Source organism: Macaca fascicularis, chromosome 7, assembly GCF_037993035.2.
Source record: "Macaca fascicularis isolate 582-1 chromosome 7, T2T-MFA8v1.1".
NCBI lineage: Eukaryota > Metazoa > Chordata > Mammalia > Primates > Cercopithecidae > Macaca > Macaca fascicularis.
This window is the reverse complement of record NC_088381.1, coordinates 40,739,051-40,754,644: the sequence shown is the minus strand read 5'-3', so window position 1 is coordinate 40,754,644 and position 15,594 is coordinate 40,739,051. Positions and strand designations below refer to the sequence as shown.

The following is a 15,594-nucleotide window of genomic DNA, read 5'->3' as shown; positions in this document are numbered from 1 at the left end:
GATACATGGTGGAATACTATTATACTATTATACTGCTATTAATATGTAGCTATTAAAATGAATAAGGTAGGTCCATATGTTGATAAGAAAAAGTATCCACTCTGTAGTATTTTTCTTTTTCTTCTTTTTTTTTGAGACAGAGTCACTCTGTCACCCAGGCTGGCATACAGTGGTGTCATAGCTCACTGCAACCACTGCCTCTGAAGCTCAAGTGATCCTCTCGTCTTAGCCTCCCAAGTAGCTGGGACCACAGACATGCACCACCACACCTGACTAATTTTTTATAGTTGTGGTAGAGACAGGGGTTTCACCATGTTGCCTAGGCTGATGTTGAACTTCTGAGCACAAGCAATCCACCTGCCTTGGCCTCCCAGAGTGTTGGGATTATGGGCATGAGCCACCATGTCTGGCCCACACTATAGTATTAAATTAAAAATGAAGTTTCAGTACACTATTCTTAATCATGTGCCTTTGTGGTTATGAATACTTTTTCTTTTTCTTTTCTTTTTGAGATGGAGTCTTGCTCTGTTGCCAGGCTGGAGTGCAGTGGCACGATCTCAGCTCACTGTAACCTCCGCCTCCTGGGTTAAAGTTATTCCCCTGCCTCAGCCTCCCAAGTAATTGGGAATACAGGCGTGCGCCACCATGCCCAGCTGATTTTTTGTATTTTAGTAAAGACGGGGTTTCACCAGGATGGTGTCGATCTCCTGACCTTGTGATCCACCTTCCTTGGCCTCCCAAAGTGCTGGGATTACAGACGTGAGCCACTGTGCCTGGCTGTGAATACCTTTTCTTTATATGCTTTTTACTGCTTTTGGTTTGCTGTTATGTTTGATTGTCTAAAAATGGGTAATATAGATATCCATGCTATATCTGTCTATTTATCACTTTTATAATTTAAAAAAGTAATGCCCCAGGTGACTCCTGTTCCACACCAGGGATTGGAATTGACAAGGCTTGAGAACCGCAGACAGGTGGACAGGAAAGGTGAAAAGATAGTGTTTGTGGAGCTGATTTTAAAATAATGGGAGAGAGGGCAAGAACATTTCTTAAAAATAAGGGAAGCCAAAGGGATGGGTAGGACAAATCAAGCTGCCTGTGGAGCATAGTGGGGGATTTATATACTGGAAAGGTGATAAAGAACTGCTGGAAAAAAATAAAATGTTAACCAAAAGGGCAGAACATGCGGTTTGGAAGAGTTGGGTTGGGGAGCATGGAGAATAATTTTGGCAACAACATAGATGAAAAAGAACATTAGAGTAAGAGAATGCAGATATCTTAGTGTAGAGAAGAGAATAGTGAATCTGGAATTGAGAGATTTGGTTGTATTATTTGGGAACCTAGGAAAGTTCACACAATATTTCTTGGGGGTTTTATTTCATCTGTAAAATGGGGTCTTTAGTACTTGCCCTGTTTTTCCTCACAGGATGACCGTGAGATTCAAGTGTGGTAGGAAAAGGCTACTTAGGTGAAGAAAAGACTGTGTATTTCCAAGTTAAACAGGACCAAAATAAAGAATTTGTCTACAAATTGAGAGGGAGAAAATAAGGATAGGAAGAAGTTACTGGACTTCCTTTCATATTAGATGATTTAGATGACTAATTTTTTTGGTCATTTAATCTGTTTGGATGGGCAGGTGCTGTTTTGAGAGAGGAGAAGACATTTGTTTGTGTGTAGTTTTCAGTGCTGTTAACTGAAATAAGTAATTCTGCATAGTTGCTTACCTGCATATGGGAACAGCAAGATAAACTGTAGATAACCATTTATAGTCATCATGGAAGATTTAAAATACACGGAAGTCAATGTAGAAATGTTGCAACTCTGAATTTACTTGGAGTATTCATACTTGTGGCTTGTGCAACAGAACTGTCTTTTAAAAGTATTCCCATGAAAGGTAAGCAAGAACTCAGAAAAATCAATTGTGTTAGTATTCCCTGCACATTTTAAATCCAATGAATTTGCTTTGCTCTGTATGTATTGTGTGTATTTCAGCATTTTGAGGAAAGCATTAGGCATTCCAAATGGAAAACTCAAGTGCCATCGCATTGAGTTGTAGTTATTAATTTACTTAGTACTTATTTTAACCATATCTACCATATGCTTGGACCAGTGCTAGGTGCTGACATACAAAAAAATTAACACACAGTAGTTGCTGCTTTCAAATAGCCTACCGTTAGTAGGGAACACAGACACATGGATAAAGAAAGTGTAATGGGAGCGGGACAGGATTGTCAGGAAAGGGATAACTGTACTTTGCGTAACCTTGTTTTTTCCTTTTCATTCCTTTTAGATGCTTGCTGGAACCTTCTTGACTTTTTAGTTGTTAATTGTTCAGGTGTGTTTTAAGAAGAATCAGGTGTCTTTTCTTAAGTTTTGAGGCAGAGTTTGAAATTCAATAGATATTCCATCTTTGTGTTTTAAATGGCAGAACTACAGTACTAAGGAAGGTGAAAAAATGGCAAATACTGGGTTTTTTAATCTCATGAATTTACCGAGTAAAGTTAGTGTGTTAGTAACTCAGCAGAGCTGAGTTCGTTCGTTTGTTCTTTTCTTTTCTTTTCTTTTTTCTTTTCTTTTCTTTTCTTTTCTTCTCTTTTCTTTCCTTCTCTTTTCTTTCTTTCTTTCTTTTTTTTTTTTTTTTTGACAGTCTTGTTCTGTTGCCAGGCTGGAGTGCAATGGTGCGATCTTGGCTCACTGCAGCCTCCACCTCCTGGGTTCAAGCGATTCCCCTGCCTCAGCCTCCCTAGTCTGGGACTACAGGCGTGCACCACCACACCCAGCTAATTTTTTGTATTTTAGTAGAGACGGGGTTTCTCCATGTTGGCCAAGATGGTCTTGATCTCCTGACCTCATGATCCACCCACCTTGGCCTCCCAAAGTGCTGGGATTACAGGCATGAGCCACTGCACCCAGCCGAGTTAGTCTTTTTGGAAAGAGAAAGGACTTTACTCCTTTGCTCCCACCCCACCTCCAATACACAACACACTTTTACCTGTTTTTATCTTGGGCCAGGCACAGTGACTTACGTGCCCAGCACTTTGGGTGGCCAAGGTGTTACCAGATGGAAAGTCTTGACTGTGAGTTGTCAAAGTTCTTGGTGCCTTCAGCAAAGAATTGAACAATGGAAGGCGAAGGCATAGATTTATTGAAGTGAAAGTACACTCCACAGAGTGGGAGTAGGCTTGAGCTTGTGGCTCAAGAGCCCTGGTAGTAATGTTCCTTAAGGTTTTTATTGATTTAAAAGAGTATGGTAGGTCAGGCGCGGTGACTCACGCCTGTAATCCCAGCACTTCAGGAGGCCGAGGCAGGTGGATCACCTGAGGTCAGGAGTTTGAGATCAGCCTGGGCAACATGGTGAAACCCCAACTCTACTAACAATACAAAAATTACCTGGGTGTGGTGTTAGGCACCTGTAATCCCAGCTACTTGGGAGACTGAGGCAGGAGAATCACTTGAACCCAGGAGGCAGAGGTTGCAGTGAGCCAAGATCACACCATTGCACTCCATCCTGGGCAACAAGAGTGAAACTCTGACTCAGCAACAACAAAAGAGCATGGTAACACGCCTAAGTACCTTTAGAGGCTTCTCATAGGTTATGCCCTATGGAAATGAAGGATTTTGCCCCAGACCAGTCAGAAGCAAGATTCTTCCCAGGACCAATCAGAGGCATCTCACCTATGGCATATATGCAGATGAAGGTCCCAGAATGGACCCAAACCAGACATTCCCATTCCTGGCACAGGGGAGGGGAAGTTTGGAGAGGGATGAGCCTTTGGCCCCTTATGACTTGGTTGTGGACAGGTGGGGTTTTTGTCTTAGTCCATTCCAAGAAAGCAGCCATAGGTAGGCCTTAGGTTTACTGTTTTCAGACCCTATTCTCCTGCCTCAGAGGCATGCGGACCACTTGAGGCCAGGAGTTTGAGACCAGACTGGCTAACGTGGTGAAACCCCAGGTCTACTAAAAATGCAAAAATTAGCCAGGCATGGTGGCGCATGCCTGTAATCCCAGCTACTCGGGTGGCTGAGGCAAGAGAATCACTTGAACCCAGGAGGTAGAGGTTGCAGTGACCCAAAATTGCACCACTGTACTCTGGCCTGGGCTACAGAGCAAGATTCTGTCTCCAAAAAATAAAATAAAATAAAAATGTGTGTAGAGGAAATCTGTCCTGTCTTGGGCTTTCTTTTCTGACTCCTTTTGAGTAAATAAAATGTTAAGCCTGCTTTAAGGCTCAAGGCCTTCATAATTATGTGTATGTAATAGAGACACTGTTAAAGCTCAATGTCTGTGGCTCAGACATGTGAAATTATTCCTCTTCTTTTGCCTTTCCTCACTGCCCCTTCCCCTGCCATACAAATTTGAGTTCGTGCTAGCAGCAGCCTATGTTTGGCAGTATTCCAGTTCCCAGGAGGCGTTTAAACAAGATGATTGTAAAACATTTTTCATTATAGGACAAAGTAATCCTGTTTTCTTAATTCTGGGCCTAGCTGTTTTTGTTATTAAACCAGCATTTTGAGTAAATTCATATGTTTAACTGGTTCATGTTGCAAAGAGACATTTTTCAGAGCCAGGGACATGAGAGGGATTGTTCTTTTTTAAAAAAGAAATACTACGTGTTGTCTCCTATCTTTGTAATAATGCATTGTTTTTATGGATTTATTCTCTGAGTTTTAAAGGCTATGCTTCCATTTTTCCCTTTCACTGCTTACAATGGAATATCATCTCGTTTATCTGCCTATTTCTGATTTCTTGCTAAGGGTACATGTTTAAGATTATTTTCTTTAATGATAATTGCCCATGTATTATTATAATAATTGCCTGATCCCTCAGAAACATTACAGAGCATTTAGTAGTTGTGCTAGAAACTATTACCATTGATGGGGCCGAGAAGATAATTAATTTAATTTGGGAAAAAAATTATTCTATTTTCTTTAAACATTAAATAATAAACTATATAAACAAAGCAAAAGAATGGACTTGCCAAGGTCATTGTCCTTCAAAGTTAGGTAATTTAGTTTTTAAAAAAGAATGAAAGACTAATTATTAGGGTAGACTAATAATAGGATCAAATTACCAAAACCTTTGAGGTGGTTCTATTTCAGTTCTCAACCTGATGTGCCTTTTATAATATCTCTACTTAGAGTAGTTACTGTTCATAATGTGTTACGGATTGTTTTCAGATAACAGCTTGGATTATAAAAGAAGCCATTATCCTTGATTTGGTATATTTAACTCAAGTTAAACTTAGTACAGACTGAAAATTAGCTCTGGTGTTCTACATTCATTCCCTATTCTGTGCAGCTTGGTATATGTGTGAGCCATATGTCCGGCAGGGTTTATAACATCATGTTATTGATGATGGAAAGGCTGTTTCATAGTACTGAGGAAAATATACAAGATAACATATGTACTATATATATATAACCTTGCAGTTTTGGTTTATAAGAGATTTAACCTGTAGTTAAAGGAAATATAATGAAATCTATTGGAAATCCTTCAGAAAAGGAAAATTCAGTAGTCACTTCTTTAGTTTCCAGGTTTCTGTGCAGTTTACCAATTTAGGAGGGGGAGACCTCATTAGCGCATTATTCCCAGAGCAGATGAGAGATTATAAAACTATTAATACTTTAGTTTCCAATATACCATTGATCAAAGAATCCAGCACATATCTTGCCCGAGTCTCCCATTTCCTTTCCATTCCCTCATAATTATTTATAGAAAGTATCTTTTTACTGCATGTGTACCTTATGTTGCACTTAAGGATCTGCCCTTCTCCCCAGTCTCATTAAAGGATTTCATAGCATAATGTTGATTAATTAAAAATGTCTTAAGCAGTGGATTAGAGATAGCTCTGCGAAAGAAGAATGAAATATACAGGATTTTTTTTTTTTTTTCATTTAAATGCAGCCCAGCTGATAAACCATTACTGTGTGGTAATCTCTGATCAAAGAGACAGACTTTCCTAGTGTGCCTGTGTTTGTCTTTTACCACCAGCACAGACCACTTTATGGGCAGTCATGCGAAGAAACAGGCTCAGAGTAGAACTTGCATGGGGAGCTTTCTGTACAGATAGTTCTAATAAATTACGGCTACATCTCCCAAAGAAACTTTTATGCTCAAAGGTATATTTTCTGTAAGAAAATAACTAAGAAACTTTAAACAGAGAAATCTTTTTAACTTGCCTTAAAATTCTTTCCTTCGAAAGGATTGAGTCCAGTTGTTTTGATCTGAAATAACTTCTGAAAGAGGCCTGTCACTGTATTCTGAATCCTTATGATATCTTAATCATAAAACAAAGCATACCCTTTATTTCTACTCTCTAGATATAGTGTTTTTCAGCTGAGGTTACACATCAGAATCACTTGTGGAGCAATGTTTGCTTCCACTCCTAGAAATTCTGACTCAGTAGGTAGGAGGTGAAGTCACTGCATCTCATTTTGGGTATTTTTTTTTTTTAAGTTTTAAAGATATTTCTGATGGATACACTTCCATTTGAGTTTCACTACCAGCTTATGTTTGAATTGGTGCCACACGTTATTTCATAAAATATGGAGGTGAGTTTCATTCATAGTAGTTCTGTGGCTTTACAGAGAGGAACCCAGAAGGTAGCTAGAAGGAAATCCTGGCCATAATAAGAATTTGGGTTTTGAAAGGAACCAGTCTAAACCCCCTCTTCTTCTTCTTCTTCTTCTTCTTTTTTTTTTTTGTTGTTGTTTTTCTTTATTTATTCTAAAGAAAAAAAAAAAAACGGGATACATGTGCAGAACGTGCAGGTTTGTTACATAGGTACACGTGTGCCATGGTGGTTTGCTGCACCTATTGACCCATCCTCTAAGTTCCCTCCCCCTTCCCCGCATCCATCAACAGGCCCTGGTATGTGTTGTTCCCCTCTCTGTGTCCACGTGTTCTCAGTGTTCAACTCCCACTTATGAGTGAGAACATGTGGTGTTTGGTTTTCTGTTCCTGTGTTAGTTTGCTGAGGATGATGGCTTCCAGCTTCATCCATGTCCCTGTAAAGGACATGATCTCATTCCTTTTTATGGCTGCATAGTATTCCATGGTATATATGTACCACATTTTCTTTATCCAATCTATCATTGATGCACATTTGGGTTGGTTCCACGTCTTTGATATTGTAAATAGTGCTGCAATAAACATACATGTGCATATCTCTTTATAGTAGAATAATTTATATTCCTTTGGGTATATACTCAGTAATGGGATTGCTGGGTCAAATGGTATTTCTGGTTCTAGATCTTTAAGGAATCACCATACTGTCTTCCACAATGGTTGAACTAATTTACATGCCTACCAACAATGTAAAAGCATTCCTATTTCTCCACAGCCTTGCCAGCATCTGTTGTTTCCTGACTTTTTAATAATCACCATTCTGACTGGCGTTGAGATGGTATCTCATTGTGTAAACCCCTTCTTCTTTACAGATGAATTAGCTAACCTAGAGAGGCTACGGAATGTGCCAGAGTTGAAAGCAGAAGCAAATACTAGATCTAAGACTCTTGAGCTCTTTCTATACTAGTATCTCGGACCTTGATCCTAGACTTGAGCTCTTTCTACACTAGGATTTTGGACCTTGATCCTCCCCTAGAAATGCTTCAAAGCCACTCAGTGGTCTAGAAGTTGCTTTGAGCATCCCAAAGCCTGCCAGTGTGTTGTGAGGTCTCAGGGTACTTAATAAAAGCAATAATGCAGCAAGCAGGAACTCTTAATTCTTCAAAGTTCCTAGGTGGGAGTAATGGGTGACATCATAGTTAGAAATTACAGATATTACTCAGAATCCGTTTGTGACTTTTTTTTTTAGTTTTTGGTAGAGATGAGATTTCACCATGTTGGCCAGGCTGGTCTCCAACTCCTGGCCTCAAGTGATCTGCCCACCTTGGCCTCCCAAAGTGCTGGGATTATAGGCATGAGCCACTGCGCCTGGCCACTGAGTGTATAATTCTAAAAATTCTTTCAAGAGAGATGGCAACTTCTGGCATGGAAACTTCTGGCAAAAGATAATCTAGATTTGATACTAAAGATTATTGAGAACAAGATCAGTTGTCTCATTTAAACTGAACCTTAAGTATTGGCAACAAGTGTAGGAAATTATGCCAATATTATATTTCTAAGCAAGCCTGACTTTTAGCTTTTACTTTAAAAAGAGGATATTATGCCCAGATTTGCAAGTTAGCCAACAAATGGAGTAATGTGTTTATTAATTAGGATTAGAGTTGACTGCTTTTTAAAAATCCAAATACAAGTAGCTCAGTCAAGGTAGAGATTGATTTTTCTTTTTGATAAAAAACATCCAGAGGGAAGAAAAGTCCAACATTGGCATGGTTACTCCACAGCCATCAGGGACTTAGATTCTTCTCTTTTTTGCTCATCTATTCTTGGCACTACTTTACATCCTCAAGATGTCTAGTGAGTCTAGATGGCTTCTGGACCTTTAGAAGGTCACATCTTTCACCTTTCATTCTAGCCATCTCTCTTGAAAGAATTTTTAGAATTATACACTCAGTGGCCAGGCGCAGTGGCTCATGCCTATAATCCCAGCACTTTGGGAGGCCAAGGTGGGTAGATCACTTGAGGCCAGGAGTTGGAGACCAGCCTGGCCAACATGGTGAAATCTCATCTCTACCAAAAACTAAAAAAAAAAAAAAAAGTAGCCCTAGTCCGTAGTCCCAGCTACTCAGAAGACTGAGGCAAGACTAAAACTAAAAAAAAAAAAAAAAAAATTAGCCAAGTCTGTAGTCCCAGCTACTCAGGAGGCTGAGGCAAGAGAATGGCTTGAACCCAGGAGGCGGAGGTTGCAGTAAGCTGAGATCACGCCGCTGCATTCCGGCCTCAGCAAAAGAGCAAGACTCTGTCTCAAAAAAAAAAAAAAGAAGTTACGTTATTTTAAAAGAAGGGGAGGCTGGGCGTGGTGGCTCACACCTGTAATCCCAGCACTTTGGGAGGCCAAGGCAGGCGGATCACGAAGTCAGGAGATGGAGACTATGCTGGCCAACATGGTGAAATCCCATCTCTACTAAAAATACAAAAATTAGCTGGATGTGGTGGCATGTGCCTGTCAATCCCAGCTACTTGGGAGACTGAAGCATGAGAATCACTTGAACTCAGGAGGTGAAGGTTGCATTGAGCCGAGATCGTGCCACTGCAGTCCAGCCTGGCAACCGAGCAAGACTCTTGTCTCAAAAAAAAAAAAAAAAGAAAGAAAAGAAAAAAAGAAGGGGAGAGGCATCCTTGTAATCTCACTTTGGGAGGTCAAAGCAGGAGGATCAGTTGAGCCCAGAGATTCAAGACCAGCCTGAACAACATAGTGGGAGCTCATCTCTGGAAAAAATTTAAAAAAACTAGTCCAATGTGGCAGCATGTGCCTGTACTCCAAGCTGTTTGGGAGTCTGAGGCAGGAGGATTTCTTGTCCCAGGAGGTCGAGGCTGCAGTGAGCCATGGTCACACCACTGCCCTCCAGCCTGGGTGACCCAGTGAGACCCTGTCTCAAAAGAAAAAGGAGAGGGAGAGTGTATATGTGGATACTGGGCATGCAAACAGGCACTGCCACAACCTGCTTTGAAGAATATAATATTTATATTAGGAAAATAACATTTTAGTGCCATCGAATCCTTATATAGGACATAAATTTAAAAGATCCCCAAACTGCATTTACCATGTGTCTGATTAATAAAAGCAGTAAATCTCTAGGACAGAGTGTTCTGCTTTGGATGTCTCAGCAGGAGTCATTGGAAACAACTATTGAGTTTTGTGTATTTTTAAAAAACTGAAAAATGACTTTTTCAGAACAACAGGGAAAAAAAGACTCTTTGGGGCCTGGCGTGGTGACTCACGCCTGTAATACCAGTACTTTGGGAGGCCGAGGTGGGTAGATCACCTGAGGTCAGGAGTTTGAGACCAGCCTGGCCAACATGGGGAAACGCTGTCTCTACTAAAAATACAAAAATTAGCTGGGCGTGGCAGTGTGCGCCTGTAATCCCAGCTACTCAGGAGGCTGAGGCAGGAGAATGGCTTGAACTCGGGAGGCGGAGGTTGCAATGAGTCGAGATGGTACAAGTGCATTCCAGCCTGGGCTACAGAGTGAAACTCCATCTCAAAAGAAAAAAAAAAAAAGACACTTCAAATTAAATCGTTTTCTCTTTTGGAGATAGGAAGAATCAAGACAACCACAAAAACAATTGAACAGGTATTTGTTGAACTAGCAGGAGTAATGTATATTAGAGGATACAAGCTAGGAATAAACATATTTAAAGAAAATGTTCAAGTTGTTTAGGGCTTAGGCCATGCATGGTAGCTCGCGCCTGTAATCCCAGCACTTTGGGAGGCTGAGGCGGACAGATCACTTGAGGTCGGGAATTCAAGACCAGCCTGGCCAACATGGCGAAACCCTGTCTCTCCAAAAGATACAAAAAAAATTGCTGGACACCATGCCTGTAATCTCAGCTACTTGAGAGACTGAGGCGCGAGAATTGCTTGAACCCAGGAGGCGGAGGTTGCAGTGGGCCAAGATTGCGCCACTGCACTCCAGCCTGGGTGACAGAATGAGACTCTGTTTCAAAAAAAAAAAAAGTTGTTTAGGATTTGATGAATCAAGATAGACTAATACAATATATGAAATAGTTATTAATTCCAAATACGTGAGACCTATCCTTGAGAGAAGTATGTGTTAGATGTACATCTGCCTATATCCCACCCATAGAAATAAAAAGGGAATGGGGCCAGGCACAGTAGCTCATGCCTATAATTCCAGCACTTTGGGAGGCAAAGGAGGGAGGATTGCTTGAGCTTGGGAGTTGTTCAGGACCAACCTGGGTAACATAGTGAGACCCCATCTCTATAAAAAATCAAAAACTTAGTCTGGTGTGGTAGAGCAAGCCTACAGTCCCAGCTGCTACTTGGGAGTCTGAGCTGGGAAGATCGCGTTAGTCTGGGAGGCAGAGTTTGCAGTGAGCTGAGATCTCACCACTGCACTCCAGCCTGGGTGACATTGAGACCTTGTCTCAAGTTAAAACACTTAGAGGAAGAAGCAAACAATAATCTACAACATATACAACTGTAGACCACTATATACATAAATGTGTGAGATGGGAATGTTTCTGCTCTATGAAACCAGATAATTTTTTAAGTGTTCTGTAATCTTTTTTTTTTTTTTTTTTTTTTGAGATGGAGTCTCACTCTGTCACCCAGGCTGGAGTGCAGTGGCGCCATCTCAGCTCACTGCAACCTCTGCCTCCCAAGTTCAAACGATTCTCCTTCCTCAGCCTCCTGAGTAGCTGGGATTATAGGTGTGTGCCACCACGCCCAGCTAATTTTTGTATTTTCGGTAGAGACAGGGTTTCACCATGTTGGCCAGGCTGGTCTCAAAACTCCTGACCACCTTGGCCTCCCAAGCCACCGCGCCTGGCCTCTGTAATCTTATTTAATATCTACTATTCTCATGGTACCAGTTATATATTTAGTGAATGCCTCATATTTACGATGTACTTTATAAAGGAAATTTATTCACAATTTGCCACTTAGGTGAAAAAGTCTGGATTTTGGCTTCTTAATAGCTATGAATATCAGATCTGGGGAAAACCCAGCCTTGTGTTTTTTCCCCCTTTTCCTTTCATCAGTACTTATCAGCAACCAAACACTAAGTTTTGGTTAGTTGACTTTTCTCCAGCTGATAGAAAACAAAAAACTATAGAGACTCCCTGTGAAAAGAGGGCCAGTTGTGCTGGCCTGGGGCCAGGCTGCATTCTCTGTGACCTTGCCTTTTCAATCTGAGTTCTCCATAGGGCAACAGTTCCAAATAACCCATGTGGCTATGGCAGTAAGCATAGGGAGTGCTCATGAACCAGCTAATGTAACAAGTTCTGTTAGCTGGCCTTTGAGCTCAGTGAGCCATCCTTTGAGCCTTTTACGATACTGCACTTTCAGGCATCCTTTTGGGAAGATCTAATGGATCAGGGACCATTCTCTATCTTATAGCAGTGGAAATGTTTTTGGCACTGTGGTATTAAATAACTACTCATTTGAACATATTATGCAATGACTTAGCCTTTCCCATCATTATTAGTTCCCATTGAAGCTGTTGTGCTCAATTTAAGTTTCCAATAGGGACTATGAAAGAAAATGGAAATCTCACAAATTGTACCTTTAAAAATATTTTGTTCAGTGCTAATACCGTTATCTCATATTTTGGCTTTTGTGTCTCCCACTATATACCCCCATTTCCCCTCTGCTTTCAGGTGAAGGTCTCCCACAGGTGTATTACTTTGGACCATGTGGGAAATATAATGCCATGGTGCTGGAGCTCCTTGGCCCTAGCTTGGAGGACTTGTTTGATCTCTGTGACCGAACATTTACTTTGAAGACGGTGTTAATGATAGCCATTCAGTTGGTAAGTTGGAATTGCTATTCTGGAAGAGAATAGGCTGGTTCCTCAGCCACATCCTTGTGGGCCTTTGGTGATTTACTAACCATAGCGACACATCAAGAATTAGTACTCACAGGCTTGATGGCATTCTGGGAAGCTGGCTGGGGCAAAAAGGGTAAATTCAGAGAAGTCATATTACATCTGCAATTTGCTCTATTTTAAGACTTTGCACCTTGGAGCAATGCTCTGCCCTTAACTGAAGAGGAAGTATATAATTTAGATTAGGGGAAAAGAGGATGATTAGATAGAGTTGTAAAAATGTGAATAATTTTTTTGATTTTGTTTTGTTTTGTTTTTGGTTTTTGAGACAGGGTCTCTGTCACCCAGGCTAGAGTGCAGTAGCATGATCATAGCTCACTGAAACCTCAAACTCCTAGGCTCAAACGATTCTCCTACCTCAGCCTCTGCAGCAGCTAGAACTGCAGGTGCCATGCCAGCTCATTTTTTAAAAAAATGTTGTGGAGACAGGCTCCCACTATGTTGCCCAGGCTGGTCTAAACTCCTGGTCTCAACTGGTCCTCCCACCTCGGCCTCTCAATGTGCTAGGATTACAGGCATGAACCACTGCACCCAGCCTATTTGTGTGTTTTAAATATAACTGTAAGGTTTTGTCATGTCCTATCTCTCCCTTCAGTGTTGCAACCAAGAAAATATTGACGATATAACCCATTGCACTAACACTCAGATTCACAATTGCGTGACCAGGAATTTGCGGTAGTTCTCTGGCCTCCAGTTCTCTCAGAGACAAATTTCAGCTGAAGAGGCAGCTCTTGTAGCGCCTACCAAACTACACCCCAATACCAGTTTAATAAGCAGTTCCTACAGTTCCTTTGAGAAGTTTGACATAAGCCCTTTGGGGAATGATGCAAATATATCTTCATTTATTTGAAATGGTAATGGTCTCTCCCACTGTCCTATAAAAATTTGGAAATGTGAGATAATTGACTTTGACTTTTGAGCTCCAAATTCAAATATCTGAGCTTCTCTTTCTCTACTAAAAGTTAGTAGAAAAGGGCTGGGCATGGTGGCTCACGCCTGTAATCCCAGCACTTTGGGAGGCCGAGGCGGGCAGATCACGAGGTCAGGAGATTGAGACCATCCTGGCTAACACGATGAAACCCCATCTCTACTAAAATATAAAAAATTAGTCAGGCATGGTGGCGGGCGCCTGTAGTCCCAGCAACTCGGCGGGCTGAGGCAGAAGAATGGTGTGAACCTGAGAGGCGGAGCTTGCAGTGAGCCGAGATCGCGCCACTGCACTCCAGCCTGGGAGACAGAGTGAGACTCCATCTCCAAAAAAAAAAAGTTACTAGAAAAGCTTAGTAGATAGAAATACTTAATAAAATTTGAAATACTCTTATGATTATTATTTTTTATTATATTTAACTTAACATAAAAACTGTAGCCCTGGCCGGCATGGTGGCTCATGTCTATAATCCCAGGACTTTGGGAGGCTGAGGTGGGAGGATCACTTGAGGCCAGGAGTTTGAGACCAGCCTAGGCAACATAGACCCCATCTCTACAAAAATAATCTTCAAATAAATTTAAAACAACAAGAATGAACTGTTTTGGGGAGGCATGGTGGCTCATGCCTGTAATCCTAGCACTTTGGGAGGCTGAGGAGGATGGATCACCCAAGGTCAGGAGTTTGAGACCAGTGTGGCCAACATGGTGAAACCCTGTCTCTACTAAAAATACAAAAATTAGCCAGGCATGGTGGCACGTGCCTGTAATCCCAGCTACCCGGGAGGCTGAGGCACAAGAATTGCTGGAACCCAGGAGGCTGAGGCTGCACTACACCCTGGGTGACAGAGCAAGACTCCATCTCAAAGAATAATAATAATTATAACAACAACAATAATAATAATGAACTGTTTCCCTGTCTCTGCTGTTAATTAGCTATGTGATGTCAGTCCAGTATTAACTTCTCTGGGCCTCACAACATTGAAAGTTGGGTTGGGTAGTCTTGTCCAACTAAGGATAGGAAGATGTGGGCAGAAGGTGAATGTGGCAGTGGCATTTGTCTCAAAGGTCACCAACAGTTTGATATCGTACCTGGGAATACTTCTTTTCTCTCAAGTGCTTAATTTTCTGAAGTAGCATATAAACAACTAATTTCATTCGTCATTTGCAAATTGTGACATTATGAGGTAAAATTGAGCTATCATTTTAGTTGACCTGTACTCTCTCACTTTCTTTTCCTAGTCTTGATATTTGTTATGTACATATTTATAACAAAATATTTTTTTGTTTACAAGTCAGTGAAGTGACTCTGGGTGATGAAAGGAGATAAATTTTATGTTATTTCAGTAATTAAAACCTTGGTCTCATTAAAGAAAATGTTTTGATGTATTTTCCTGATATACTTCTTTAGAGTATTTCCATCATTTATTTCTCTTTTAGCTTTCTCGAATGGAATATGTACACTCAAAGAACCTCATTTACCGAGATGTCAAGCCAGAGAACTTCCTGATTGGTCGACAAGGCAATAAGAAAGAACATGTTATACACATTATAGACTTTGGACTGGCCAAGGAATACATTGACCCCGAAACCAAAAAACACATACCTTATAGGGAACACAAAAGTTTAACTGGAACTGCAAGATATATGTCTATCAACACGCATCTTGGCAAAGGTGTGTTTTTTTCTGTTCCATGAAAGGGGCAAGTCATTAGAACAGTTTATTATTCCTGTAACACTTATATCGTCATTGTGCATTACAACTTGTGGTTTTTATTGCTTCACAAGGTTAAGTGATTTTTATATATGGGAAGTTGAGATGGTAAGTTAATGACTTTTCAAAGAATCCTATAAACTATGCATAGGTTCTTAATTCTTTACACTGTACTTCCAAATGTTTAGTTTCTGAGCAGTGTGAGTACTTGAATTATTGTAAAAAGAGGATAGCATTTTAGTGAGTTTAGTAATGAATTTGGTATTTACTTATGTATGACTCCATTTATGACAGTCCTGAAAAGGACATCAGGCTGGGTCAGCTGTGGGGAAGAGTGCCTCACTAAAAATGGAGTAGACTTCTGTTCACTGCATGTAGTTCTGCACAGAAGTCTTCAAGGAAGAGCTTCTGTCTTATTCAGTGAAAATATGCTTGGTTTCCCATTAGTTTTGCATTTTACTCAGGATAAACAACTTGCACAA

The 15,594-nt window shown here is 40.7% G+C and overlaps 1 protein-coding gene across 25 annotated transcripts in view; it reads left to right on the top strand.

Annotated features, from left to right (window-relative positions):
• Window positions 1–15,594, top strand: part of CSNK1G1 (casein kinase 1 gamma 1) — a 229,751-nt gene that overhangs the window by 162,467 nt on the left and 51,690 nt on the right. For 20 of the 25 annotated variants that reach the window (XR_012415037.1, XR_012415035.1, XR_012415038.1 and 17 more), the window contains 2 exons: window positions 12,248–12,399; window positions 14,839–15,073. The exons of the other annotated variants lie outside the window; for them this stretch is intronic. Coding sequence is in view for 16 of the 20 variants with exons in the window: in XM_005559775.4 (XP_005559832.1) it covers window positions 12,248–12,399; window positions 14,839–15,073 (387 nt within the window). In the remaining 4 variants the exon portion in view is untranslated. The remainder of the gene's footprint in view (window positions 1–12,247; window positions 12,400–14,838; window positions 15,074–15,594) is intronic. 25 annotated transcript variants of the gene reach the window in all.